The 26,887-nt window shown below is 49.8% G+C and overlaps 13 protein-coding genes across 13 annotated transcripts; 5 read left to right on the top strand and 8 right to left on the bottom strand.

The window, feature by feature from the left end:
• Positions 1 to 547: 547 nt before the first annotated feature.
• Positions 548 to 964, top strand: SAICODRAFT_8311 (uncharacterized protein; the record flags this gene model as incomplete). The annotated part of the gene is made up of 1 exon (XM_019171294.1): positions 548 to 964. The coding sequence occupies one exon, from the start codon at positions 548 to 550 to the stop codon at positions 962 to 964; it is 417 nt and encodes a 138-aa protein (XP_019023208.1).
• Positions 965 to 4,359: 3,395 nt separating this feature from the next.
• On the top strand, positions 4,360 to 5,640 carry SAICODRAFT_94143 (Metallo-dependent phosphatase). The gene is made up of 5 exons (XM_019171925.1): positions 4,360 to 4,574; positions 4,629 to 4,954; positions 5,007 to 5,145; positions 5,196 to 5,478; positions 5,538 to 5,640. The coding sequence occupies exons 1-5, from the start codon at positions 4,411 to 4,413 to the stop codon at positions 5,559 to 5,561; spliced, it is 936 nt and encodes a 311-aa protein (XP_019023207.1). The 5' UTR covers positions 4,360 to 4,410; the 3' UTR covers positions 5,562 to 5,640.
• Positions 5,641 to 5,794: 154 nt separating this feature from the next.
• SAICODRAFT_26155 (uncharacterized protein) lies at positions 5,795 to 8,239 on the bottom strand (the record flags this gene model as incomplete). The annotated part of the gene is made up of 1 exon (XM_019166917.1): positions 5,795 to 8,239. One exon carries the CDS (start codon positions 8,237 to 8,239, stop codon positions 5,795 to 5,797), a length of 2,445 nt encoding a protein of 814 aa, XP_019023206.1.
• A 424-nt stretch (positions 8,240 to 8,663) lies between these two features.
• Positions 8,664 to 9,637, bottom strand: SAICODRAFT_8308 (MOSC-domain-containing protein; the record flags this gene model as incomplete). The annotated part of the gene is made up of 2 exons (XM_019171293.1): positions 8,664 to 9,294; positions 9,345 to 9,637. 2 exons carry the CDS (start codon positions 9,635 to 9,637, stop codon positions 8,664 to 8,666), a joined length of 924 nt encoding a protein of 307 aa, XP_019023205.1.
• A 243-nt stretch (positions 9,638 to 9,880) lies between these two features.
• On the bottom strand, positions 9,881 to 10,525 carry SAICODRAFT_20046 (COPI associated; the record flags this gene model as incomplete). The annotated part of the gene is made up of 4 exons (XM_019166199.1): positions 10,309 to 10,525; positions 10,170 to 10,259; positions 9,985 to 10,111; positions 9,881 to 9,926 (listed from the first exon to the last, which is right to left on the bottom strand). The coding sequence occupies exons 1-4, from the start codon at positions 10,445 to 10,447 to the stop codon at positions 9,881 to 9,883; spliced, it is 402 nt and encodes a 133-aa protein (XP_019023204.1). The 5' UTR covers positions 10,448 to 10,525.
• A 70-nt stretch (positions 10,526 to 10,595) lies between these two features.
• On the bottom strand, positions 10,596 to 11,452 carry SAICODRAFT_136756 (uncharacterized protein). The gene has a single exon (XM_019165465.1). The coding sequence runs from the start codon at positions 11,191 to 11,193 to the stop codon at positions 10,744 to 10,746; it is 450 nt and encodes a 149-aa protein (XP_019023203.1). The 5' UTR covers positions 11,194 to 11,452; the 3' UTR covers positions 10,596 to 10,743.
• Positions 11,192 to 12,238, top strand: SAICODRAFT_20045 (uncharacterized protein; the record flags this gene model as incomplete). The annotated part of the gene is made up of 3 exons (XM_019166198.1): positions 11,192 to 11,358; positions 11,413 to 11,727; positions 11,785 to 12,238. 3 exons carry the CDS (start codon positions 11,192 to 11,194, stop codon positions 12,236 to 12,238), a joined length of 936 nt encoding a protein of 311 aa, XP_019023202.1.
• Positions 12,239 to 12,364: 126 nt separating this feature from the next.
• SAICODRAFT_35861 (UV-endonuclease UvdE) lies at positions 12,365 to 14,812 on the bottom strand (the record flags this gene model as incomplete). The annotated part of the gene is made up of 5 exons (XM_019168451.1): positions 12,365 to 12,746; positions 12,795 to 13,754; positions 13,805 to 14,192; positions 14,306 to 14,483; positions 14,666 to 14,812. The coding sequence occupies 5 exons, from the start codon at positions 14,810 to 14,812 to the stop codon at positions 12,365 to 12,367; spliced, it is 2,055 nt and encodes a 684-aa protein (XP_019023201.1).
• A 148-nt stretch (positions 14,813 to 14,960) lies between these two features.
• SAICODRAFT_58673 (uncharacterized protein) lies at positions 14,961 to 15,884 on the top strand (the record flags this gene model as incomplete). The annotated part of the gene is made up of 3 exons (XM_019169622.1): positions 14,961 to 15,295; positions 15,344 to 15,447; positions 15,532 to 15,884. Coding segments are annotated over 3 exons (792 nt in total), but the record flags the coding sequence as incomplete, so codon positions are not given.
• Positions 15,885 to 20,404: 4,520 nt separating this feature from the next.
• SAICODRAFT_8304 (uncharacterized protein) lies at positions 20,405 to 21,030 on the bottom strand (the record flags this gene model as incomplete). The annotated part of the gene is made up of 3 exons (XM_019171292.1): positions 20,405 to 20,515; positions 20,572 to 20,679; positions 20,734 to 21,030. The coding sequence occupies 3 exons, from the start codon at positions 21,028 to 21,030 to the stop codon at positions 20,405 to 20,407; spliced, it is 516 nt and encodes a 171-aa protein (XP_019023199.1).
• A 295-nt stretch (positions 21,031 to 21,325) lies between these two features.
• Positions 21,326 to 23,039, bottom strand: SAICODRAFT_94134 (Arp23 complex lacking the Arp2 subunit). Its single transcript, XM_019171924.1, has 4 exons — positions 22,875 to 23,039; positions 22,452 to 22,821; positions 21,516 to 22,393; positions 21,326 to 21,454 (listed from the first exon to the last, which is right to left on the bottom strand). The coding sequence occupies exons 1-4, from the start codon at positions 22,892 to 22,894 to the stop codon at positions 21,427 to 21,429; spliced, it is 1,296 nt and encodes a 431-aa protein (XP_019023198.1). The 5' UTR covers positions 22,895 to 23,039; the 3' UTR covers positions 21,326 to 21,426.
• A 291-nt stretch (positions 23,040 to 23,330) lies between these two features.
• Positions 23,331 to 23,872, top strand: SAICODRAFT_136679 (small nuclear ribonucleo protein-like protein polypeptide F). The gene is made up of 3 exons (XM_019165463.1): positions 23,331 to 23,500; positions 23,550 to 23,627; positions 23,681 to 23,872. Exons 1-3 carry the CDS (start codon positions 23,423 to 23,425, stop codon positions 23,849 to 23,851), a joined length of 327 nt encoding a protein of 108 aa, XP_019023197.1. The 5' UTR covers positions 23,331 to 23,422; the 3' UTR covers positions 23,852 to 23,872.
• On the bottom strand, positions 23,800 to 26,887 carry SAICODRAFT_136684 (uncharacterized protein). The gene is made up of 3 exons (XM_019165464.1): positions 26,702 to 26,887; positions 26,112 to 26,646; positions 23,800 to 26,060 (listed from the first exon to the last, which is right to left on the bottom strand). Exons 1-3 carry the CDS (start codon positions 26,796 to 26,798, stop codon positions 23,894 to 23,896), a joined length of 2,799 nt encoding a protein of 932 aa, XP_019023196.1. The 5' UTR covers positions 26,799 to 26,887; the 3' UTR covers positions 23,800 to 23,893.

Below are 26,887 nucleotides of genomic sequence, written 5' to 3'. Positions count from 1 at the left end.
TGTACGGGTGGTGCGTCGCTATCTCAACTTGACAGCAGCATGAGAACCTGGAAAGCTGCAACCCTTACTGCTGTGTGCAACATTCTTGACACAGCGCGTCTTAGGTGCATCTGCGCAGAATCAGACCTGACCACAAACAACCCAACAACTCCATCAAATTGCCCTCTAAACGAAAGCAGGCAACTCAGAACGATTCAAAGGAATGCAGACTATCTGCTCGTACCACTAGACCGCCCCCACGCGTTGCCGAAGATGTCCGTGAAACAACAGCAACCAAACCACCAAGGACCCAGCAGACGTCTAAAAGAATCATCGAAGTTCCGGATGAGCCTACCCCTGTTGACCTTGACATCACTATCGACAGTTTCACCGCTATGCTCACTGTCACCCGCGAACCGGAGGTTAAATACGCCCAAGCACCATTCATTGTCGACTCCATCAAACACTGGGCGGATGTCGAGGTCGAGTTGACAGAGGCAGTGCTCGAGGAGTTATGGGATGATCGAGACCTGCCTGGGGGTATTACCTTACGCGATTACACTCAAAAATGCATTGGAAGGTACTCCGCAGAAAGAGTCGAGACTGTGATGTTCCGTGGAACCGACTACGCTGTGAACTCGACTGGAAACCCTTTGTCGAAGCTGTCAATGTCGAGCGCTTATCACCTAAGCCCGAATGGCAGGCCCTCATCAACGTCGATTCGCATTACTCCCTGCCGAAGTCGCTCTACCAAAGTGACGACGACTCCCAGGCCCCGCTACACTCCTCCCAAGTCAGGAAATGGTGTCAAACTGCTCGGCCTAGACGCCCTAAGAGTGCTACAGTTGCGCATCTTCAGAATATCGAGCCTGGATTCGAGGGTGACCCCGCTAAGTACGACAAGCTTGCCGCGCTACGAGGATTTCAAGCCCGCTGGATGTGCTCGAAGCAAATCACCAAAGCAGCTGCAATGAAGGCCATTTAACAACTGCTGTCAACATAAGCTGTAAGCTGTTCCTGGGTTAATGCGTAACCGCAGCTTGTGAACATGTGGAGGATTTAGTTGCTTTGAGAGTTGATATAATCGATTGAGCAGTGCATGAAGGCTTCAGAGTCTGACTTGGCAAACTCATGCTCGTTGTTCTTCTTCATCCAGCTTTTCATCATGCTAAGACAGAGCTCGATTGGATTTAGGTCTTGGGAGTAATGTAGTAGGAAATGGATTGGACAGCCGGCTCTTTCGACTAGCAGTTCAGCAACCCTTGGATTGTGATGACTACAACAACTGTTTGAGTACAACATCGCTGTTGGGACCAGGGTAAGGTCCTATGATTGGTAGGAGTTGCCGTTCCACAGATTTGACAAAGCGGTCAGCATGAAAGACCCCTGAAAGATCCACAAGGCACGGGGACCTGTTCAGGTGAGTGCTGGCAATACACTCCAGCGCTTGGAGCAAGTGAGAGTACGGCCTTCAATGGCACAGTTTCCAGCGGGATCATAACCAAATTTGTGGTGAGCGCTGCACTCATCGATGGCTGATTCATCGAGGAAAATAAGCCGATCCCGCATGTAGTAGGCCATTTCAATCGCATGGTCTGCCCGTAGCATTCCATTACACTGCGCTGCCCTGACGGTCATCACCTTAGGGGTATATCCAATCTTGTGGAGGTAACGCATGATCTGGAAACGGTTGAGATCACAAGCGAAGGCTTTGTTCATGTATTCAGCACAGTGTTCTTGGTAGAGAGTAGGGTTTTGCTTGTACAAGTACTGAATATACTGCATACCATTCAGTGAATCCCTTGAGTAGCACCACCTTACTCACTGGCCCTAGATGTTCGTCGATTTGAGGCTTGCGTCCACAAGTATGATGACCGGCACGCTCACTGGTGGCCTGCTCTTCATACCTCTTGACAATTCGGTAAACGGTGCGGACTGAAGTGATTGAGATTTCACTGAGTGTGATGGGATCGGCTCCCCTGATGTAACGGTGGATAACTAGATCTCAGACGGGGTCGGCAATGATCTTCCCATGCATTTTTGGCTTATCCTGGCCTTCCTAGGCCTTCAATGGAGTTTTTTACGGGAGGGTATGCAAGATTGGGCGCACCTGCAGTGTGTTGTGTCAAGAATTTTGCACATAGCTGTAACTGCGCTGCAGCCGCGGCCGCGGATTTCGACAGCCCCATTACAGTTCGCGTTTCCTCAGGACAACGCCCATACCAGGTATCTTCCGGGCCCGCATCGCTGCTTCACCTGATGCGCATCTACCAACCCACCGGCTTAGACGCGACTTGCTTTTGAGCATACACACGGTCTTCTACGATTTTCCTTGGTTACTAACCTCTTCCATCCACCTCGGCGAGCTTCCGTTTTCCTCCTTCAGACTTCGAGTACTCCTAAGAGCAAGATTCTTTCATCCCGCAGTATAAACCTTCCAAGCAGTTTCCCGGTTGATCTCCGCCAAAGACACCTGCCCGACTCTGAGCCATTCCTTGTCTCCTAGAGCAAACGCGGTTATGACTGCTCAGAGTTAGTCGGAGCTTTTCGAAGCGAAGATTAGGGTGTCGGAGTTCATCCGGAACTTAACCCTAAGTGTTCCATCGACATATGCAGCGCTGCAAATTGTGTTTCTATTTCGCCTTTCGAGTCTATCAGGCCGACGTTTGGCACGGGGGACGTTCAAAATCAGCTCACGCAGATTGAGGGAGAGAGGCTCATACGTCAACAGCGCAGGGATCATGACGTACAGCTATTGGTATTATCACATACGAGTACAGCGGGTGGTGCCATGAGGTTGACGCCCAGCTAGCATACAAACGGGACAGGAATAGACTCATCATCGGTTGTGAGTGGGGGTTATGAAAGGCGTATCCACCTGGATGCTATGCTCGACTGAAAACCTCACCCGACTGCGACATCAGAGCTTCCAGAGAAAGGCTCTCCATGCAAAGGCTTTCGTCGGTACCGGCCGTTGGTTTCGGATGTCTTCAAGGGCAGCGAACGGGGTCGTAGCGAACCTTACGATTGGAAATTCAAAAACACACGAATGGAAGTTTTCATGTCTCAGTCGGAAAGATTTGTCGGTGTACGTCGAGAGATGCCCTGGTGTAATCTTCGTTCACAATTGAGCGATGACGCGAGAGTTCTTGTTCAATACTTGCTACGCTGCAAGCTCCGGATATGTGATGATGCTTTCTACCACGGCCTTGCGTTTTCGTATGAGTTGTCCTCTCCAACCCTGCTTCCTTCCGGCGCCGAGTTGTTCCTGCTTTTCTTGAACTGGCGTTCATCTTCGAAGGACTCGACTCGTGAGAGTTGGCACAGCAGCGCACCTTGCATGTCGATAGGCCCAACCAGCCACTTCTGCGGAAGGGAGGGAGGCCGCCCTTGACCGAAAAACCGGATGTCGTCAGATATCCTCATCCTTCGGAGAAAGACGGTTTTTGCGGATGTCGTTTGTCCGTTTGTCCACTTTTGGCAAGAAACAAAGTCTAGTCCCTGACGGTTCTGCTATCACACACGATCTGCTTGAGAACCCGTGTCTGTTTAAGGATTTTGGGGGCTCGTCGAACGATGGAGGTGAGGATACGTCAGCCGAGTGTAGAGTCTATGGGAACAACATGGCCAAAGCAAGTCAATGCCTGGTGAGAGACCTGGAAGTCGCTCTGACTATGTACTGGTGGAGTTGAGATGCGCTAATTGAGAGGTTTGTTCCGGTTTATCTCTGGGCTTGAGCAGCGAGAATTGCTTCCACTACGTGCAAACTGTACCTATGCGTGTGGTTCCTGGCTTTATCCAACCTCTTGCTATGACTGTGTCCTGCCCTTCTACGGCCTGCTCCCGTTTCGACACGGCCGGGACCTTCCCATTGGAACCGTCAAAGCTCCGTGCTTGTCTGGCCGTGCTTGATGGGAGATCTGTGTCTTGGGTTAGACTTGGAATTTGGCTTAGGGGAGATGGACCACGATCTTTCGTCAAATTGTGGTACACCACGGGATTCTTACTGCTCGGGTCACTGAGTAAGACTTGCACAAGCGATGCGGGTGCGGGTGCCTTATGGGCGTTCGAGTTGTAGTCACCACGACTGCAACTCATTTCTTATAGCAGATAAGTGGGATCAAGATCGTTTGTTGACTCGAAGACTGATACTAAATATAGGTTTGATTCCAGCAGGCTTTTCCTCGTGTCTCCTCGGAGAACCCGACCCTCGAAGACCTGGAGACCTTCCTCCTTTGAACGACCTACCATAGTTACCCTTGAGCTTACACACAATCAATACTTCACCTCTTCGCTCCTCTCCATCTGATAATTTAAGGTTGCCTGTGTGTGCATCTGTGCTGCACCCCCTGATTCACCCACTCGACCCCCATACGACCAGAAAGACGTCAGTTGAAATTGCGGGCAGCAGCTTTCTGCCAATTCTAGACGATGACCCTTGACCTGGATGAATGCATCGAACGCCTTTATAAGAATCAGCCGCTTGCCGAGCCTGTTCTTAGGGAGATCTGCGAGCGGACGAAGGAAGTCTTGATGAAGGAGAGCAATGTCGTTCACATACAAGCACCAGTAACAGTTGTCGGTGACATCCATGGGTATGTCCCTGTCAAAGTCGAAATATGTGCAGGAATTGACGCATGTGTTGACAGTCAATTCTATGATCTGATAGAGATCTTCAAGATTGGAGGATACGCACCACATACAAACTACCTGTTTCTAGGGGATTATGTCGACCGCGGACTGTTCAGCGTCGAGACAATCTCGCTATTGACATGTCTGAAGCTACGCTATCCTGATAGAGTAAACCTTATCCGCGGCAACCATGAGTCAAGAGGTGTTACGCAGTCATATGGGTTTTATGCCGAATGCATCCGAAAGTATGGCAGCGCGAATGTCTGGCATTACTTCACAGACATGTTTGACTTTCTGACGTTGTCTGTTGTCATTGACAATCAGATTTTCTGTGTACATGGAGGTATGCGACTGGCGTAACTGTTGAAATCTACGATGTACTGACGTATCACCAGGATTATCACCATCTATTCATTCGATTGATCAGATTAAGATCATTGATCGCTTCAGAGAAGTTCCGCATGAGGGACCTATGGCAGATTTAGTATGGTCAGATCCTGATCCTGACAAAGATGAGTTTTCAATTTCACCACGGTAGGTCTCCTTTCACGCGGCAATGATACAGCTGCTGATCCATTGTCTAGTGGAGCGGGTTATACATTTGGCGCACAAGTGGTGAAGAAGTTCCTTCACGTTAACAAGATGGTCCACATCCTTCGCGCACATCAGTTATGTCAGGAAGGGTATCAAGTGTTATACGATGATCAATTATCAACAGTATGGTCGGCGCCGAATTACTGCTATCGATGCGGTAATATGGCGTCGGTTTTGGAGGTGAACGAGCACGGAGAGCGATTCTTCAACGTATTCGACGCAGCGCCAGAAAACGAGCATGATGGGCCTGCGCAGCAGAATCTACCGAACAAGGTGCGTCACCGAAGCTATCCGTACAAATGCAAGATGACGCTGACAGGATCCTTCTCTAGCAAACCATCGAATACTTTTTGTGATCACAGTTATACCCTTGCATGAATGCTTGAACAGCATAGTGGAACACGGAAATTAAGGATAACAGGCGTTTTGTGTCGGACCCTCGGGACATTCGATTTTGATTTCAAGAGGCTTATTTCAAGGAATATGAGATGGGATAGCAATGCAACGCCTCAAACTCCAGTGTAGATAATTAAAAAGATTATTTCCTCTCAAGCTATATGAGCTGCTGCGCATTCATGAGAATGTCGTTTCATTGAACCTCTCCAAAACTTCCATGTCTCGAAAGAATCCTTCCAGCACGAGGCACGATGACTCCACTTTCGGATGTCGTGCCACTCGTACTCGTCGGTTCCACGGGTAACTTAGAGAAAGAATTATGAACAATCTGAGGCTTCTTCCCCGCTGACACGGTCTTCATTTGAGGCAGAGCGCTTTCGCCATCGTCTTCCATTGATGTCGGGGTGATATCTGCATCCTCAGTCACTGTACCAGCTGCGGACTCGAACATGGCAAAGCTAGTATTCGTGTCGAAATTCGCTCGAGAAGTGAGGGGAGGACCGCGGGTTTTGGAGTTCACGTTCTCTGTTTCAGTAGGTATGCATTCATCCGAACTCGTCATTCGGGAGGACGCCTTTGTCGAGTAAACACTATAAGGAGCGGCACGGATATCAGAAGGCGAACCTGCCTCATAGTCGCGACCTGCAGGCAGTGTTGGTGAATCCCATAGTGGTGTTCCTTCTGGCGATAAATCCGCATTCATCATCCTGTTGAATTGCGGAGTCGTATCACTGATATCCTCCACAGGCTCCACAATAGCATCACGGGGTTCGGTTATATACTCGTCAATATCAATATCTGTAACTGGTTCAGCCAAGATTACTTGGCGCGGTTGGCCGGACAAGGCCTCTTGCAAAGGAATACGCTGCGGTACTGCTGGAAAGGCGTAGATGAGAGCATCGCCCGGATCAGTTACAGTCGATAGAGGGCGATCCATCCGCGACGAAGCAGCAGATAACGTCTCACGTTCACGATCGGAGTGCGTAGCCTCACGTGTAGGATGCGAGAAGTTTCGGACGTGAGCGGGAGTGAACGGCATGGATGTGATCGTAACAGGACCACTCGAATCCTCGGATCCTTCGGATTCCTTCTCGTTTGATTCATGCCATGGCGCAGACCCTGAGAAAGCAGGTGTCATGCTTACGAAGTCTTTGTGAATGGGTTGATAGAGGCTGCTGGATGGTGGCGGAGACGTAGGAGGGGGTGATGGCATTGGGGGCTGGATCATCTTTGAACGACTCTTGGATACCCCACCCGTACCGCTGACTGAGGAGTGCGGTACTAGCATGATGGGCGATCCACCCTCATGTGAAAGTTTGGCCCCTCCGGTGACGACAAACTCCCTTTCTGGAGTAGCTTTATCCGCTGCCCTCTCCTTCTTGTACTTGGCCATGTCACGCTCCTTCTTCTTTCGTGACGACGATGCTCGGCGTATCAGAGAAGACCAAGCAGTGGAGATAAAGTTAGCATTACCACGCCTTTCAGCCGAAATTTCCGTCGTTCTGCTTACAGCACTCACGTCCTGAGCGGGAATGGCGGATGGCCCTTCCATTGAACTTTTGGAAGACTCGGACGCATCAACAGACTCGCGGAAACGTGATGACACTCGGCCAGGAGCCGTTCTCGACGAAGATCTGAATTCCTGATTATAGGCTTCTTCGCTGAGGGTAGGCTGGATAGGCATAGCCAGCGACATCATATCTTCTGCATATTTCTCGGCCTCTTCTCCTTCTTCCTCATAAGCCCAGGCTTCAGGCGTCTGGGTTGCCACGCTTTGAGACCTGACCTCCACAAAATCTTCGTTTTCCCAAGCTCGTTCCTTTCCTTTCGACGACCCCGAACGCATGAATGTAGCTTGCTGTCCTCTTGACCGACGGGCGATATCTTCTTCTTGTTGCTGAAGCCTTTCGACTTCCGCTCTCAGTCTCCGACGCTGCTCCTGTCTTTCTTTCGCTTCTTCAACTCGCTTGGCTCTTCGACGCTCTTCGCGCTCCATTAAACTCCGCAAATCCTTTGCTCCAAGCGTATCAGCTATCCCATCCACTGTACCAGTTGACTTTGAGTGTTGATGCTGCTTAGGGAGCACTTGGTTCAGAATTATGCCCTCAGACTGGGCTCGAACATGGGAACCTGGTGCCTGTGACTGCAGCGGACGTTGTTCTGGTTCCTCTTGCATAAATCTCAGTGTCGGACTTGGCTTGACCAAATCCAGTGATCGGACTTTCAGTGCACGCATCATAGATGGCGATTGCGACATGGACGACATCACCGAACCGCGCGTAGGAGGCGGCGCAGCGGACATTGACTCTTTTCGCGATTTTAGGGATTTGGAGATGGATATATTTCTGGAGAGTGGTTGGCTTCCTCTTTGTTGGTTCTCGTCGACAAGGTACTTAGACGCTGGAACGCTTTGTCTTTTGCGCTGACGCTTGTCGTGACCTAGAGTAGGAGTGCTTGAATCTCTCAACTGCTGCGATGGAACACCTGCTACCGGAGTAGCCGGCACACTGTTGCGCTTTGACCGGAAGCTGGACTCGCGCAAAATAGATCCCAGTCGTGAGGGGCTTGATGTCTCCTGGGCTGACTGCTGTTGACCTGAGACCGTCTTCTTTTTCTTCCAGAATAGCACACTTGGCATCGCCTTAGCATTCGCTTTGATTGGTGATGTACTCGCTTGTCAGACACTGCAATGGTCCTTGCGACAGCGAGTGGACGACGGCGGAGCACGAAAAGGCGGCGACGGAAGCGGTCAGACACCCGTTGGACGATGGCTGAGCAGAAGGAACCCGATCCGGGAGCGGGAACAGTAACTTGAAGGTGAAAGATCCCCTCAAAGACAATAAGGTTCACGGACCAGAGCCATACGTATACGCAATTGGTAAACGTCACCCAATCAACTTTTGCATTGAGTTTAGAGTAGCGGCTGGCATGCGGCTGCAGTTCTGCGGTGAGCCACCCTGTACAAGGCGCAGTGTACGGAAAACTTTAATTCCAACCTTGCATCTTGTGTCGATACGTGAGGACCTCGTCCATTTCTATGTCTATATATTACCGACAACGACCTACACTTGCGGCTTCATGTAGAAATGCTCGCCCAGAGATAGCACCTCCGCCTTGTCCCCCACCGCGATCTCGCCATCGAAAGCATTGGCAACCGCGTTCATACCAAAGCATGGCGTGTACTTTGAGCCCGGATCAATCCTCCTAAATCCTTGCAGCGTCTTATACGGTTGTGCCTCGTCGGGCACCGCAGTTTCGAGGTCCAAGTTCGGCAACCGACAACGCGGACACCGCGAAGTGAGGTGAAAAACCGTGCCACCGATCCTAATTTTCGTCCAGTCGTCCTCCGCCCATGCTCTTGGTACACCCTTCAGAACGATATTTGGGCGAAACCGGATGATGCTAGGCAACAGCTGAGGTAACCGTGAATTCAAGTCCTCGAAGCTTTCCTCCGTTGCGATAAGGAAAGGCTGCCCATCCGCATAAGCAACGATTGGTTTCGCGTTATCCGCAGAAGATGGAGGCAGATTCCCCCTAACTGGTCGCTCTGTTGGACCTCGATAAACGAGCTTGCATTCGAATCCGAGGAATTCTGATAGGTATTCGGAGCAAACGGTTGGCATCTCGTAAGCATCCACAGGTGCTGCCCAGACCTTCGTATCGATGATAGGACAATGCGCAAGGTATTTGGCACTGAACTAGACGTTAGGGCCGTGTCAAAACCGCACAGATTGACGCTTTACCTTGGGAACATAGGGATCGTAACAAAATCATCCGCACCCTCCACCTGGATCACCAGTATCTCCACCCCATCCTCAACCTCGAGAGCCGTGTGGATCCAAGCCATCCTAGGCGTATCTCGCATTGTACACATGTTGTAGGTGCCATTAGGCATGACACGAACAATCATGAACTGCCTGTCATGAGCGAAACCTGTATCGCCCAGTCGAGCAGACGGAAGGGAGATGCCGCGGCATGACTTGATCGGGTATACGAAGACCTGGGAGACTTCAAGATGCAGCTCACTGTGAGGCATAGTCGGGACAACAGCACTCGAAGGTTTAGGCACCGGGCATTGTTTTTTATGTGGGGAGTCCAGTGGCGGTCCGAGCCCCCGGGCGGGCAAACGAAGCGATTACCTAAGAGTTGCAGGCGATGCAGGGTCCCCGCCTCCAGCTGATAAAGGGACATTTGACAGGGAATAATTGCGTTGGTATGTATCATCTGTACAAGATAATTTAAATCATTTGTCTCCACATCGTTCTCTTGCAACTTCTGTTCAGACCGTCTCTCCGCCAGCTTGGTACTCGGCCTCTCGCATGTTCCTGTACGCCCTTTCGGTCAGTATTCGTTGCTTACACTTTCTGGACAAGATAGACATACGTGGGTGGCTCGATGCTGGGAACAAACTCCAGTCCGACGTATACCACGCCGAGCAGCATGAGAAGACTGCCAGCAATGATCCGGAGCACGCTGTCGCTAAGCAGGATGCTTCCCACGAAGATGTAGACTATCATCTCGAGCTTAGTTTTTCCATTCAGATCTGGAGGATCAAGGGGTTTCCTCACGAGCACCTCGTCCAACAAAAGAGAATAGGAAGCTTCCGTACCGTGCAACCTGCGGAGGAACCTGGAATTCGAGGATACCGGTTGCGACACCTGGGAAGATCAGCGCTTGGATGGTTGGTACTTGTTCAACACTACGTACCGAAGAGAATAACATAGCAGCCGATGATAACGCTCTGGAAGCCGACTGGGAAGAATTGACTGATACCGCCAAGCACCATGATGACCGCAGCGGCCAAGTTGGCGATCTTGAAAGCTTTCGTAGTGTCGAAGTTATCCATCGTTATAGCTGTTGGTGATGATCAATCAATTCGACGAGCAGTTGAGCGACTGAAGGTTTTGTTTAAATGGCAGCTGCTGCGGATCGTGCTCAGTGCGTATGACAGAGGAGGCGCAGCAACATGCATGCATGCCAATGGGATAAGGTTTGACAGCTTTTCAGACAACGATAGTGGTAATGTATTTGTAGTACTCGCTCAGAACACGAGCAATTGACATCTAAACCCGTCACCAATGACAAATCCCTCACAGCACAACTTTCAATAACATCCGCATCGATTACACAGAAAAGGTCTGGTCATATTCCCTCAGAAAGTGAAGAAATATGGAGGTCAACATTATTGTTCTGATTGTTGAGCTTGATAATGTATTGTTTGTTCCTCATAGGGGATGACCAGACCGGTCTGTGAAAGCAACACGTACGTCGAACAACTGTAACAGACGGGACATACGATGAGCCGTGATACGAAGGTTGAGGTGGGTGGGACGAGTCTTGCGCTTCGACGAGCACTCGCGGCGAATTTATAGCGTGCGCAGAACTTGCAGCACGTGATAGCAGGGACTGTCCCACGCGCGCTGTCCCTGCTGAGGTGAGTAGGCTAGAACAGGGCAAGAGCAAGGTGCACCCGATGACCTCATCGCATGACGTCAAGTAAGATTGGCAGCTGTCCTTGATTGCCCGTGCTTTGTGACCACTATAAGAATGCCCGCGTTCCCAGCCCGTCCCACCTCTCTCCATCACCACCATGTCCGACAGACTCAACCAAACCACCGTTAACCAGAACACCACCGACGTCTCCGAGCTCGTCCAGCCCGCCGTCGTTCACGAGCGTGTTCAACAGTCCGAGAGGGAGGAGATCACAGAGGCCATTGATAAGGAGAGGCACATCCAGCACTACCAGCAGCGTGTTCAGTATGTTCCCTCCTTCATGCTCCACAAACTCCCTTGCTGATCTGTGACGCACAGACCAATTGCCGACCGCCAGGTTGAGGCCGAAGTTCATGTTCAAAACGTTGTTCCTGTGACGGAGCGCCGCATGGAGGCTGACATCGCTCCGGAGGCTGCTCGTGCTCTCGAGGCTCAGCAGGCTGCCTTCCGTGACGAGCGTACGGTCCTCCCTACCCAGCGTACCCAGGTCAATACTGGTGCCGTAGCCACCGAGCACGTTCACCACCACGTCCACGAGACCATTCAGCCCGTCATTGAACGCGAGACTCTCCAGAGCAAGGTCATTGAGACCACAGTTCCCATTCACGAGAGGATTGATGAGGCGCCCGTGGTGTAAGTTGTCGCAAACATATTTTGCTTCTCGCACATTACTGACTAAGATTGTTATAGTCACCAAGCCACCGTTCAGCCCACAATTAGCTTGCAGGAGTTCCAGGCCAAGGGCGGATCCCTTGAGGGTAGGGGCGAAGTGTGCCAGACCTTTGTCGGTCAGGAGCCGGAGGTGGCCCCCGGAGGCGGAGCGGATCAGCGTTTGCCTCATCACTTGGGTGGAGGCAGCGAAGGTTTGACCGCTGGTGCTACCGGCGCCCCTACCGGTGCAAACGTTGGAACGACTTCCGGCGTCACCGGCGCTGATACTACATCCGGTACTGGCGTGGGAACTACTGGTACTCACACCGGTTCCAGGCGAACCGGAGAGAGCAAGCTTGATCGTGCTGAAGACCAGGCCGAGAGCAAGGTCGCGCAACATGCGGATAAGAAGGAGGCCGAAGCCGAGTCCGGCACGAAGAAGGAGGGCGTTTTTCAGAAGATCAAGGATGTCGTCACTGGTCACCACCATTAATTTAGGAGTGCAATTCGATCAGGTGCGGGCGCGAGGATGATGTAGGATTATTGTTGTACTATGAATATACCCTCGATTACACCTTTGTTCTGTTCTATCGTACTGAACTACTCCCCATACCATATACTATACGCCATGCTCTTCATCCGTTGTCATGCCAGGTTCTGCTTCTTGGTAGGATACTACGGCTTTCCTTGCTCTTCCGCTCGTTCTCTTTGAGCCAGTTGTGGGAGGGACATGGTCATTCGAGTCAGACTCATGATCGTCAGTTTCCTCCGGCGTCGCCTCCTTTACAACGGCCTTCTTTGTTGTCTTTCGTTTCTTCTTGCTTGGCGCACTATCCTTGTTCTCCCCTGCGGCCTTCTTTTCCTGTTCCTCCATTGCGTTCTCGTCCATTGACGTGTGTTCAGCTGCTGCCTCGGCCGCCTTTCCTTTCTTGGCCCGCGCAACCTTCTTTTTCGGCGGTATTGGCTTACCATCGTCGTCCAACTCAGGTTCTTTGACCTTCCTGACTCTCTTTGGTTTCGTCAGAATTTCCCCCCCACCTTCGGGATACCATCCGCCTTCATGAAATTCGTCCATAGGCCTCTCAGCGATTTGAGGAGGGCATTTAGGATTGTCAAGGTTCAACACTCTTGCCAATTCGAAAACTGCCTGCTCTTTGTCCTTTGCTTCGATCATAAGATCCGTGGTGTCTGGGCATGGCGGGAGATTTCTCACGCGTTTTGAGTGGCCGCGACGTTCCATGGGCATGATTGCGCCTGGTCTAGACTCCGAGTAATGCTGCTTTGGAGTGATTCCTTTGGCTTCCCATAGAGCATTTATCTCCGGTAGGAGGTTGTAAGGATCAAGTGACCCTTCACGAATATCGCCGTGCACGATATTGTGATGATGCCAATCGAGGACCAAGGGCACGCCCAGCTCTTTGCAGAGCGGTAAGAGGTCGGTTACAGACCAGCACACGTCATCGTTTTCAAGTACAAGTCTCCTCTTCACGCTTTCCGGAAGACGGGCGTAGTTGGCACGGAAGCGGTCAAGTGTTGCTGGTTTGTCGCCATAGGTTCCGCCCAGATGTATGATCATAACTGCATCCCTGTCTGCTTGACCGGTCATTCCAAGCCTGGTAAGTAGCTCATCGTGCATAATCAGGTCGCGAAAGGCATTATCGACGACCTGTTCTCTCGGCGAAGCAATTTGGGTAAACTGCCCTGGATGCGTCGTCAAACGATGACCATACTTCATTGCCAAAGCTCCCGCAGCTGTCAATTCCTCGTCGGCGAATTCCAGGGTGTACCCAAACTTTTCATGCGATGCAAACGGAAACATCTCGCTAGACACACGAAGGAAGCGGATGCCGAAGCGCTCATTCCATTCGATCATCTTGGACAAATCTGCAGCATTTTGCTTGCCAAGAGCACGAACAAACTCCATACCCTCCTTCTCCAGTGTGGCTTGGCGGCAGGTACGTGAGCAAAAGATAGGTGTTGGGAGTTCGCGGAGGATGGTGTTCAAGCAACTAAACGCGGATTAGCGAGGAAGGTGTAGGTAAGTTAGGCAAACGCATACGCGTATCCCAGGCGTCCCTTCCACGGGATGGGTACATAGTCTTTGTCGACAGGTGCGGGTCTTGCGAGCGCCTCTTTAACAGCCTCATCCCGCTTCTCCTTGGCCTTCTGCTTCGCCTTGCTGAGCGGCACGCCCTCTTCGGCAGCGATAGAATTCGCGTCCTCCTCCATTTCATCCTCGACTTTCTCGACTATCTTCTCTTCATCTGGGCTTGCTTCCCGATCCCCTTCCGCCTCGGTTATTTCGTTCTCCTTGCCCTTCAGCTTCTGAGGCGCAATAGACGGCGCCTTCGGCAAGGACACGTCATGAAACTTCCTTGATTGCTCGAAATTGTTCTGCAATGTTTTGATGGTAGCAGCAAGCGGTGTTTCCGGAGGGGTAACGATGGCTGCCTTGGTTTTCGTTGCCGCTCTGGATTGACGTTTTGGAGGCATGACAAAGGCACAAAATGATCTCGACTGTAATCGTATACCGGTGTGATTTCGTAGAAGGCGATTCAACATGTAACGCCGGTGCTGCTGCTTCGAACGACCGGTTGTTCTTGGTGGTCAGTCAATAGCAGTTGGCGGAGTACAGCTTTTTCTTTCGCGGTCGAGCCTCTCAGTGCGCATCGATCGCAAACGACGTCATTGAGATCGGGCTGCACTCTCAATCGATACGAGCCGTTGCCGTTAGATGTCTGGCAATCGTCAAGACAAAATCATAGATGTTTTTAACTTCTATTGTCTCTTGTGCAATGTACATAGTTTCCCATTCATTCATCAGCGTGGGTGAACCCTGCGTTGCCCCGGATTCCCTGGCCCCGCCGTGTACGCAATCACGCCGCAACGTAAACCAAAGGCATACAACCAGGACCTTTACCATGTCTGATCCGTTGAATCCACAGAGGCTCATTGACATTCTCAGAGCCTCTCTGACAAATTCCAGTACCGGTTCTGACGACAATACCGCCCCCGAATCGTCGACCTCGCCGGTCTTGCTCAAAAACCCGTACGATGCTTTGGCCATTCTTTGCCATGCATGTATGCTCGCCGTTGGGTTCAGATTTGTAGGCCTGGGCGAAGACGGTAAATTTGGTACGTTACGAACATTCCTTCATGCTCAGTCTTTCTCATAACGAGCAGATACGCCGTTTGATGCTGCTGATGTGAAGCCGCTTCCACAGTCTTGGAACTCAACAACGCCTTCCCTACATGAATTCAGATACACCCACACACAGTCATCGCTAACATTCTTGATCAAATTATCGAGGCTGGGACCGAAGGTCATGATCTATGGGATGGGTCTGGGTGATGATAAGCCTGCTACATATAGCGTGATTGCAAAGGAATACACGAGTGAGAATTTCTTTCCCTATCCAAGCGACAGTTCGGAGGAGCCCTTACAGAATGGTTACGTTTCATCTTCGAGGCTCAAGGATTTCGCTGGCTTGTTCAAGTTGAATGTCTTACAAAAGATCATTCCGGGTCTGCACAAGGCGGGTTATGAAGAGTATATACCTGCAAGCACTTCATGAGGGACAACACTGACATCATATAGAGCATCTAGTGATCTCCAAGAGCCTCGTAGCTCTGCGTCAACGTCTGAGATTGCCGAACCACTTCGACCTCTACCATACGGTGATCCCGGCTTTGATCCCCTTCGTACTGGCATCCCCCGGGCAGGAGGCAGGCCGAACCCGGGCCCATATGTTCCTGATTTTGACGATGAACACGAAATATCTTCAGGCCCTGCTCATCTACGTCCGGGCCCTTTCGGAGGTATAAATCCGTTCTCCATCGGTCATGATGACTTGAATCCTCCAGGCTTAGGTTCTAATCCGTCTCTGACTGGCCCTTTCTTCGGAGGCGGAAACAGTCCCTTGCCTAGGCCCGGTATGGGTGGAATGCATCCTACCGCCGACCATCCCCTGTTTGGAGGTCGTGGAGGTGATTATGGGGACGAAAGGCCACCCAATGCGCCTCCCGGCGCTAGATGGGATCCTGTCGGACCGGGGAACGGCGGGTTTGGGTTACCGAGAGGCCCGAGGGGCCCATTTGGAGGAAACGGCAGTGGATTTCCTGGAGGAGGATTTCTTTAAACGCCGTTGGTATGATGGGTTTTGGGAGTATTTTTAGGTGTTCACGTTCACACGGTCATTTCTAAGGAAGCATGTCGGCTGCCATTATTCTCAAGGCCCGTGTCTGTTTTTCACACATCTGCATTCATATATCTTACGAATATGTTTGGTATCGTTTCTGCCGTTTTAAACTCTATTAGCAATCATTCACGTTGGTTAGCCATTCCAGTTATCTCCCAAATGCAGGTATACGTAGACCGACTTGTCAGTCTAGGCATCTGGATGCTATGGACGTGTATACGATGTACCTACCTACATGGAAGTCTGTAGAGATGCATGTATGCACTAATCCATACCTGTGCGAAAATCATAGATCATTAGCGATAGGTCCGGTTTAATCCATGGTGTTTTGGTTGCGGGTAAAGCCCGATATTATCGCGGATAATGGGACCAGATACTTGAAGATGTTGACTTACTCTTTGACGAGACCAGGCATGATCCATGAGGGATCCAGATAAAATTAGGCTTAACTCCAAATTTTGTCAAGCAAAATGCTAGAAAATATTACAGAAAAATGCCACAAATTGTTGGGGGAAGTCGCAGTATTGATAGGCAAAAAAGAGCGCGATTACTAGAGAATATTTTGCGTATCTTGATAGGTAAATTCAACGTAGCAGTAATCATATGCAAGGTGCTATGACTCAGCCCTACGTTCGTGAGAATCATGGATTCCAAAATCCTGTTTAATCCATGATTTGGAACTGTGGATTAGTCAATGAACGTATCATGGATTTCGGGACCCAAACCATGATATCATTCCGCCTGATCCATCATTTTTTTTAGCATAATCCACAATCCTGTTGGGTATAATCCACATTCGGGTTCGGCTTAACCCATGATACGATCCAGCATACTCCACGCCCTTCGTGTCCTCCGTTCCAACCATGATACAACATGGGGTCCAACCCAGGTAGAACGTGACGAGATTCGGGGTTGTTAACCACAAGACGAAGATGGATTGTCATCCGGAATGTTTTCGGTCTGATCAAATACCAGAAGCACCTGCCCAATTGCAATGGTGCAATGGAATCTGCTTGTGTAAGTTTTAGAGCCAACCTAGAACCGCGTATCGTGTGAATTCCACAAGCAGGACCTCTGGCATACCGGCGGTGTTTCGCTTAACAGGAGGTCATGGTACGTTATGCACATGTGTTTTTTTGCCCCATACCGGAACGCGAACCTCCCACCCCATTCCTACGGAGGGAGATAGTATGGAATTCGTGGTATGGATATCCCAACTGCGGAGCAGAAAATTAAAGTGATTGCCGAAAATCCACGACTCATCACTTGAGATAGAGCATCGGGAACACAAGTCCCGTAGTGAATTTATCCAGCACGATCAGACGTTGGAGGTTATCTTAGCAGGTATAAACCCATTTGCAAGTTTGGATCACCAAATCCCGAGGTATTCAAGGAAATCACTTCTCTCAATACCTCAGCGCGGGTGTACTTGAACAGCAGACATTTTCCTGCACCACAGGTACTGTGCTGCCTCACACAAGTACAGAAACTCTTTCCTGAGATGCAGAACAATAACGCTGATATATCGATTAAAATTATATGGTTCAGCTTTGGTCGGCTGCTTAAGCTCTGTCTTACTTTTTACGTGCAAGGTATGAAGCATGTTATCCTATAACCCAATCCCATGCCTAACTAAATATGGTTGGAATTATTCCAGAACAAACTCATGCCCAGGATATGGAAATCCCATACTAGTAGTAAAATATTCTAGGATTCCCATACTTCCTCAAGTCGTAGGGCAGATGTGAATGCCATCTCGGAATGGCATCAATTGAGTGGCCATGGGACGTACGCGTTGACGATCGCGACGTCCTCCAACCCATTGAATTACCAAAGCCGAATTTGTAATAAGCTTTACCTCCATCAAAATCAAGAATTACTAGGTTGGGTGTAGTCCATGGATTTTTTGATCGTGGAAAATCCATGATCGCATTTGGGATACTGGGACCCACACAAATGATTAAGATCGGCTCAATCCATGATAATCCAGGATACAAATCGGTATAGTTCACGATCTGGATCTGGATGTTCCACGATGATTGGGCTTAAACAAAAGATTAGGAGTCATGCGAAAGTATGTGGAGTAAAAGCTACAGTAGTATCAGACCAAAAGAGCAAAATTACCGGTAAAATGGATTTATTTTGAGCACTGCGATTTCTGTATCAGCCGTAAACATGCATGCACTATGACTCAGAATAATAGCAGAATCCCAATCAAATACAAGAAAATCTTGTTCCTACCTGGTCTGGCTTGACCTTTGCTGGTCATGATTACATGTGGCGCCAGAGATATCCTGAAATCTTCAACGAGATGAGGGTTCTCTAGGTTATACATACGCTTTGCTGCACAGCCACAACACACTCATGCACCAAACCATATGCATAATGGCCAAGGATGATGGAATCATGACATAGCCCCACGAAGTAAAATTCATGTGTTAAACACGATTTCTTCCTTAGGCGCGCACAATCCATGTCAGAATCTTGGATTAGTCGGGGATTAGAATGGCCATGGATTAAGCGCGCGATCATGGATTACAATCCGCGCAGAGGTCCCTGACATAGTCATGAATTATGCGAAATAAAATCGTGGTTTGGGTCCTGAAATCCATGCTACGATCATGGATAAATATAAATCCACGATTCCGATTGAGCGGGATTTTGTAATCCATGATTCTCGTACGTGTCAGGTCAGGTCTGCCCTACGGCCGACATCACATGACATCATGTTGGTTGGTCATGGCTATATATGTAGCAGGATACCCCTCTGGATTAAATACATGAAAACTGTTTTGTGTAGCAAGTCTTTAGCTTTCAAGGCATATACGTGTTGTTTTCGCAACCTTTTCAGGTATTCTGCAGCTGCTAGGACCGTCTTTTGTGGCAGCGTTTCAAGATTCTATCTGGGATCGTGATCCCTGGCCTTGCTATCGGGCCTGTCCATGATACTGTTGAGGATGGTATTCCATGATTTTGTCTAGTACTTTTGCCAGGATTGTACCCCACGATGAAGTGCGTAATCCATATGTAATCACCCACGAATCCATGACTTTCACATGGGTTACGCGCTTGCCTGACAGAATGCAGGTTTAGTCTATGATTTTTACTTTTGTACGGCGTGGTGACTACCCCTATCGCTTTTATAGCTCTATTGGCTATGAGATACTCAAATTCCATAATTATGTGCTCATGGCATTTCCCTAAATTCATGAGCGCGCGCTCTAGGAAATTCCATGAGCGGAAACCCACGATTAAGCCGACACATTTCAAACAAGGGGCTTGACAATCCATGCTAGAGTCAGGTTTTACTTTTTAAAAAAGTCATGAATTGAACCTGACCTGGTAATCCATGCCTACGGAGTCACCCATTATGGCATTTCCATAGATTTTGGTATGGGATTTCCACAACGTGATTCCATAGCGGCCGACCCCCTAGGGCATGATGCCCACATACGTCCCTACATTCGTGAGAATTATGGATTACAAAATCCTGTTCACTCCATGATCGCATGCGGAATTTTAAGACCCAAACCACGAATTTTGTCCGCTTAATCCATGATCGTATTCGGCATAATATCTGATTTTGTTCAGCATAATCCTTGATTTATTTTTGGCATATTTCTTAAGCTTGATCCGCGTAGGCGTAATTCATGATTTCTGACTTTGTAAGGCGTCGGGCTGGGTGCGTTTGCGGAATTTTGGAAACTTTCTCATGCAGGTTTCATGATTTGCTCATAGAATGTAGACGATGTGGTTCTGAAATTCATCCTGGAATTGTATGACAGAATGTCTCACCTTCAATAATATGGAGATTCCACACCTGCATTCCACGAGCGCTTACTCCCCCGGACTTTGCAATCGGAGTAATGGATGTCAACCTCGCCTAAAGTTCGCAAGGTTTGACTATCCTTAATCCTCAAGCTTGCTTTTACGTTCATGGGAAATCCGACAAATTATACATAAGCTGACCCTTTGATCAGTTTAGCCATTATTTGGCGCAGATTCACAAACAGTCGAGCACAGTATACGTAGGGGTGATCAAACCGAGGAGATCATATGTAATGGCGATACATGCTCTAACTTCGTAAAAGCTACTGATTTTTGACTACCCTGGTTATGGCCGCGTTTTTTCATGGATTATATCTGACATCCTCACAAATACATCATGACTATCCAGTATTATCACCGGAATCTTCGACGAAGCTCGTCCGACCTGTACCAAAATCGATGGCTCTTTACAACGGTCATGGCACCCTGCCATATGGCCCTGCCTCAAGCTTCAAGTGCATTCAACATCGTGGCCGACCCGTCCCGGGTTCATGTTCATGTATATGGATGGTCGCACCTAAACCTTCCAGATTCCTTCCATGGATTACCCTAGCACTTCACAGATCAACACATGCGAACATTCCCTTATCCACAATACAGAATCAATGATACAAACATGGCGCCTAGCTGTTCTACGTTTGCTGGTAGACCAATCCCCCGCCATCGTGTTTCCCACGCCTCGCAGAGCCCCAGGTTTCTTGATCAATCCAACCAATGTAGTGCTCGCCGCCAAACCCGCCAACCTATTGATGGCGTCAGTACCAGCTACTTATCAATACGGGTTGCTTTTAGCACTCACATAATACACTTCGTCCACTCTCAGCACCCAGTATTTGAAATCGTGCGCTGCGTAAGCCCACTTCGCTTCTGGATGTGCCCTCATATAACAGGGTTTGACCAGTTCCGCCTACGTAGGAAAGTGTCAGCTCGATAGCTAAGGACGACATCTACTACTACTTACCATCGTCTCATTAAGAGGTTCCAATTTTCCTACCAATGAAAACCGCGCATCGACGATTGGAAGCGAAGACTGCGGTTGCGGACTCCGGACTCCCAGACTAACTCGGTTGTCTTCAAAGACGTTTTGAAGAGCAGCCTGCAATGGACTCATCAAGAAGATGGGGTCTCCACCGCCGTCCTCTAGACACTCTTCTGTACTAGCAAAATACTCCATGGTTGCCATCGGATATCCCTCGAGTGACCCATGTGTCTTTGAGCCAACTAGCGATCCAAGGAAGCCGATATTCGCGGTTGCCATAATCTGGCGAGCATAACGGGCGGCCGCTTCAGGTCTGCGGTCATCTGGGCGTGACACATCACGCAGTAAAGCACATTGTACGAGGAAAGGGAATACCACGAGAAGACTGGTAATGAACTGTACGCGTAAAGATGAATACTTGGCCATCTTCCATTGCAATGTTGTCAGGTTGCAATTCCAATTGACGTTGAGGTCGTCTAGAGCTATCTGGCCATGGAGGCACTAATGCAACCTTAACTGGAGCTGCCGCGGTACGGCTGACCACGGTTAAGTATTTCGGAAGCGATCATCGTTTGCTGTGAGAGATATTGTTTATTTTCAGGATATATCTGCCGAACTCTACCTCCGCCTCCGGGGAATACTAGCCTACACTTCCGCCTTCGCGATCGATCCAACCTACAAAGCACTGCCGAAAACGGTGTACCTGTTTTTTTTTTTGGTTAGCAAACGCGATCGGGCGAGACCGAGAAGGAAGTTTTTCATACCTGCGGGCGATCGATGGACCGTACTCTTCGTAGTCAGCCTTGGTATGACAGTAGCTCATGAACTCGGGTGTCTGTGCCAGCAGACTACCGCCGAACCATACAGCATTTCTCTGCTTCTTGTGGGTAATGACATCAACCTCCAAACCTCCGCTCTTTGCGCCGGTTCCACTCAGTTGCTCAGACCGCTGAATTCGGCGGTCGACGATATCCTTAATATCGCGCTTGAGACGCTGACCGAAATTGCGGAACATGGTGGATCCACCGGACAAGACAATGTTCTTGTACAAGCCACGACGAACATCGATAGGCGAGGACTGGATGACGTTGTCAACGACTTCTGGGAGAGGCGTCAAGAAATCGGACGATGCAATCTCGGGGTTGAAGAAGATTTCAGGTCCCAAGAAGCGTTCGTAACCGACGTCAACGGTGACCGAACGGTTAGGTCCCAACTGAGCGATGTACTTCTGGAAACGTTCGGGATCGGCATCGTAGCGAGAAAACTCGCGAACGATATCCGGGCAGACGTACGAAAATTCCTCCTTGATCCGTTCGGCAGTCTTCAGGGAGCTATCCGGTTCGTTACGATCACGGAGCAGGGATTGAACGAAGTAAGTGATATCGCGACCGGCGATGGGAATGTGCTTGATAGACGAGCCGATGACATAGCCCTCTGCTACAGGAATGACGTGGGTAACACCGTCTCCGGAGTCGATAACGGTACCCGTAAGGGATCTATCCTGCACCTTTGAAGAAGTCCAAGACGCAGCAAGCGCAAGTACAGCCTGGACGGCGATGTATAGACCTTTACAGTTGAAAGATTCGAACATGATCTCTGCAGTGTTTTCGCGGTTCTCTGGAGGGTTGAGCGGTGGTTCAGTCTGCATTCGCCTGCGGTCAGTATGCATTGTACGTTGGATCAAACTTGAAAAAGATTACCATAAGGAAGGCATGATCTTCTGGCTCACACCTCAAGTACTTGAAGATACTCTGCTCCCAGTATCGCTCCATCAAGTCCCAATTCTCAATCTGTCCATGTCGAATAGGATAATTGATTCCGTAGCCCGGAGTATTCGCGTGTGCAACAGCTTCGTCACCGATAAAGAAGTCCAAGTCCTCTGTACCACGCTTTTGTGACAAGTGACCTCCTCCTCCACCAGACAAGAAAGAAGGCTTAGAAGGGGGAGCAGGGCCTCCGCGGCCACCAGCTCCCGGAGCTTGGCGGGTCGCGATTGCCGTAGGGAAGACGTATGAAGGAGCGTCGTTACCGGCGAAACCAAGCTTCGTGTAGCCGGTACCATTGTCCATACTGCATCAATCAATCAACATGCAGATCCGAGGATAAAGACCGGCAAGACTTACACAATGTTAGCGTACGACATGGCGATTCAGTTGCTTCGTTGCAATGCGATCAGGGCGGTGTGAGCTTAAATGATAGAATGATAGAGGAGCCGGGCTCAATGGTAGTTTGTGAAGGAATTAAGTCTCTCTGATCTGTTTGTAACGGAGAGCTCGCACCGCGGCCGGTCAGTGCCTGCCTGGTTGGATCACGGCCGCGTGCACGGCGTCATAACCCCACAGCCTGGAGAGAGGTGAAGACATGGCCAGCGAGATGAAGACAAATACAATCAACAGAAATACTACAAACAAAATCAGAGCGCTTTTTTGCACTCCCTCTGTCACTCCCGGTCATTAGCCACTCACCAGCCACTGCCGGCCAATGCATCACACGGGCCTCATACGCGGTACCATAACCTTACCTCGACCGACGATTCAAATCATACCATCATGTCATTTATGCCAGTAAGTCGCTCCCATTCCTGCGACTTGCGCAACTCAAGCAACCTCGGAGATTGTGTCTGGGGTCTTTCCGCTGCCGAGAACACCTTTATCCTCGACCTAAACGACGAATGCATTCGTGTTTTTCCTTGGAATTAGGCCTCGTGAATTCAGAATTGATCTGTGATGGTCGCATGAGCTGTCGCATTGTCTTCGTACTTTCTTCGACCTGCCCAGGTAACTGACCTCGAGACTTAGGTGAACCCACGACCTTTTTTGGCCGAACTCACAGGAAAGACCGTCATTGCGAAACTGAAGTGGGGAATGGAATACAAGGTATGGCGTGAAGATTGTAGCAATCCACACAGCGCCTAATGTGTGATTTTTAGGGATACTTGGTCTCGGTAGACTCATACATGAACCTCCAACTGGCCAATACGGAGGAGTTTGTGGACGGAAAGAGCACAGGAACGTTGGGTGAGGTGTTGATCAGATGCAATAATGTTTTGTGGGTAGCGGCGGCACCAGAAGGAGAGAAAGATACCAAGATGGAAGAGTAACACGTCCTGCGGGCAGGCCGAGTTCGATGCATCCCAAAAATATCAGATACGCAAAACACTCGCGGACTCCTCCAACCTGAACTCCCCAGAGATCATGTCATGGAGTATGTTCAATACCCCTCTTGCCTGGACTCTAACCAGTTCATCCGAGTCTGTAGCTTCCACGTACGTGATAATGCGCTGCATGTCTTTTAGATGTTCCGCAGGGAACTCAGCGACTGCAGCGATACCCTTCAAAACCCCGGCTATCAGGACCACAGACGCACGCCGTACAGTAACTGCGTCTTCGTTTCTTTCGAGCTGCAGGATCGCCAATGCACCTTCAATTGCTCGTGCACACCATTGACCCATACCAGTTGCATTTGTTTCCACGGCCATGCCCAGGATACTAAGAGCCGATGCACGAAGGCGAACGTCTTCGACTATCTCCTTCCGCCTTGCGCTGACGTCCAAGAGTACGCGTGCAATGTCCGTTGCCGCATCACCTACGAGAGCAGCACCTAACCCCTGTATCGTCCGCAACAGAGCTTCACCAACCCGCAGCCGCGCATCAACTGTCCACTTTTCCGAACTCTCGGCATACGCCTGGAGTAGATGCCTTGTTATTTCTATCCCGTATCTGTATGTCAATGCTGACAATCCTTTGATTGCATTCAGGTAAATGAAACTGTCCTCATCACGGACAAGGTTGGTAAACATGCTCAGGACCGCATTAACATCAACGACAGGATCGGCGACATCGACAAGGTCACGAAGTATTTGCATACCATGTGCGCGAACCGGAACAAGCGGATCTTGTAGTAATTGCAAGCCTTCAGCATATTTTTCCACCGATGTCTTCTCAGTAGTCAATGTAGATTCCACATCATCGGACACTGATGTACGTGCAGCGATCAACGTCTTCAAGTTCAAGGCAGGGGCTGCAAGCAATGGATTCGGATAGTTCCGCGAGATGAAGTCGAGAGAAGATTTGGTCGTGCCCAACAAACGAACCTCTTCTGCCGATAAATCTTCGCTCTCACCCAGGATGGCAGTTAGCAAACTGATCGCAAGTCCGACAGTATCAGAGTCTCCTTCTTGACCGTCACCTTCCTTGTCCTCATCCTCGTCGTCTGAGTCTTGGCCCTGTACAATGCTGCCGAGTCCTGCCAAGCCGGGAGCTGCTGTAGCCGGACTGGACTGCCTGCGAGACGCTTTGATCTTCTCGACAAACTCGTCCAATACACCTTTCACCAGCTCAATAATCTGCCTTGGCTTCTTCAGAGCAGATTCGCCGAATCTGTCAAGCGTCTCCTGTAGAAGTCGCAAAGTTGCGACCATCGCTACTGGATCAGAAGAGCCAGATTCCTCGCCTGCACTAAGCCACAGACGAAGCAGAGCAAGGAGTACTTCACTCATGAGCCCTTCGACAGTTTCAACACCCTTCAGGAGATCCAATGCTGCTTCAACCCGCCCATCAATCTCGTCCATGCCTACTTCTCGCTGGATAGTGGCAGGACGGATGTTAATGCCACCCTCTGAACCAGGACCAAACTCCCAGGTAGGCCCCGAGACATACGTGATATTTTGCAGTAAGCGTACAATGGCCTTCGCACCTCCTGTAGTTTTGACATGCACCAGTATCAACGATTGAGCCTGCTCTTGCCATGTTGACCGGTTCGTCTTGTAAGCGTATAGCAGCAAGCCCCATAGTGGTAACAAAACTGGCCGAATCAACTTCTCTGTTAAGACAAAGTCGGGGTTGACAACTAATACAGTTAGTCGAGATATTGATTTTCGCAGTGATTCTTCACTTGCAGGGGCGAGCAAGGGTTGATGTACTGGCTGAATGATGTACCGTCGGGCGACCTCAGGAACTGTACTGTTGAGTTGAGCTATTATCTGAGCACTGACACGAGGCATAGGTGTCTTGTCACCGGGCAGATCCAGCATGCCCAACAACTGCGGGCAGACTATGCCGTAGTAATCATCACCTGACATAGTTTTTGGAATCGCACATATCAGCTTGGCAGCCCGTGTGACCTTTTCAAGTGAAACGTCTTCACCTGTACGAAGTCCCAAGACAAACGACACAACACTTTGGACACCGTCTCCACGGGGTCGTACGCTGACCATCGAAAGTTTCTCTGCCAGCACGGTGCGAAACCAGGTCGGACATTGTGTGTGGAGAAGGGAAGTGAGCATGGTGATAAGCGCCTGCGCATCCAGGCTAGCTCTCTGATTAGCAAGAATACGAGAGAGTTAGTGGTCAGTAATCTACCTTTCCAGCATTTCATTGAATTTTGCTGTCCACTGAGCTTTTTCCGTCTCCGAGACTGCTGGATTGAATGCCAATTCTCCACAACCTGCCAGAACATCCAGCATATATTTGCTCCTGACGCCAATGAGAGTTCCAACATCACCTCCTTCCTTTTGTAGATTGAGGATACCCGTTAATATTGCCTCAAGAATATCAGGCTTGCCTTCACCTTTCTCTATGGCTGGAGCATGCTGTTTGCCGCCGAAGGCGTGGTTCAAACGTTTTCGGAGCGATACACCAACGCCTATTGTCAAACAGGGATAAAGACAGTATATGATGAGAAAGTCGAAAAGCTTGTATAGTATCGTCAAGTCGCGCATCCCAAGGGTCATGGCACCGGGGCTCGGCACCGGAGTCGCCTTAGAAGCGACCTGGATGTTTGACAGAAGACGGAGGGCGTACAATGTAATGGTATGCAGATCAGAGTCGGTATGTCGTGCAGTATATGATGAAGGAACAAGGGACCGTATTTGAGAGGTTGACAAAGTCTGGGTTTCTGCATGCTATACTTAGAACGTAATCTATAGAAACAATTGGACAGACCATGCTACCTTTTAAGGGCTTCACAGCTTCATTCAAGAACGCGCTTGCTTCGGCGATCCATTCAGACAAACTGCGACCATCATTATCCTCCACAGCCATTGCCATTGACCGCTTTTCCGAAGGGTTCTGGTGTATGCGAATTTCGGATGCTACGGCGTATAATACGCGTGTAACGTAGATACTGGGTCATTGCC

This window comes from Saitoella complicata (assembly GCF_001661265.1).
Source record: "Saitoella complicata NRRL Y-17804 unplaced genomic scaffold SAICOscaffold_16, whole genome shotgun sequence".
In the NCBI taxonomy this organism is placed as follows: Eukaryota; Fungi; Ascomycota; class Saitoellomycetes; order Saitoellales; family Saitoellaceae; genus Saitoella; species Saitoella complicata.
This window is presented reverse-complemented; position numbering and strand designations above follow the sequence as displayed.

Coding starts and splice junctions, on each gene's coding strand:
- SAICODRAFT_94134 (XM_019171924.1), bottom strand. CDS start 22,894: ATGTCGTACGCTAACATTGT. Junction 22,394..22,451: donor AAGATCATGCCTTCCTTATG/GTAATCTTTTTC, acceptor AGGCGAATGCAG/ACTGAACCACCGCTCAACCC. Junction 21,455..21,515: donor GGTCCATCGATCGCCCGCAG/GTATGAAAAACT, acceptor AAAAAAAAACAG/GTACACCGTTTTCGGCAGTG.
- SAICODRAFT_136684 (XM_019165464.1), bottom strand. CDS start 26,798: ATGGCAATGGCTGTGGAGGATAATGATGGTCGCAGTTTGTCTGAATGG. Junction 26,647..26,701: donor AGCTGTGAAGCCCTTAAAAG/GTAGCATGGTCT, acceptor TATAGCATGCAG/AAACCCAGACTTTGTCAACC. Junction 26,061..26,111: donor TTCAATGAAATGCTGGAAAG/GTAGATTACTGA, acceptor TCAGAGAGCTAG/CCTGGATGCGCAGGCGCTTA.
- SAICODRAFT_136756 (XM_019165465.1), bottom strand. CDS start 11,193: ATGGTGGTGATGGAGAGAGGTGGGACGGGCTGGGAACGCGGGCATTCT.
- SAICODRAFT_136679 (XM_019165463.1), top strand. CDS start 23,423: ATGCATTCGTGTTTTTCCTTGGAATTAGGCCTCGTGAATTCAGAATTG. Junction 23,501..23,549: donor GTCGCATGAGCTGTCGCATT/GTCTTCGTACTT, acceptor CTCGAGACTTAG/GTGAACCCACGACCTTTTTT. Junction 23,628..23,680: donor AGTGGGGAATGGAATACAAG/GTATGGCGTGAA, acceptor TGTGATTTTTAG/GGATACTTGGTCTCGGTAGA.
- SAICODRAFT_94143 (XM_019171925.1), top strand. CDS start 4,411: ATGACCCTTGACCTGGATGAATGCATCGAACGCCTTTATAAGAATCAG. Junction 4,575..4,628: donor GTTGTCGGTGACATCCATGG/GTATGTCCCTGT, acceptor ATGTGTTGACAG/TCAATTCTATGATCTGATAG. Junction 5,479..5,537: donor AGCAGAATCTACCGAACAAG/GTGCGTCACCGA, acceptor ATCCTTCTCTAG/CAAACCATCGAATACTTTTT.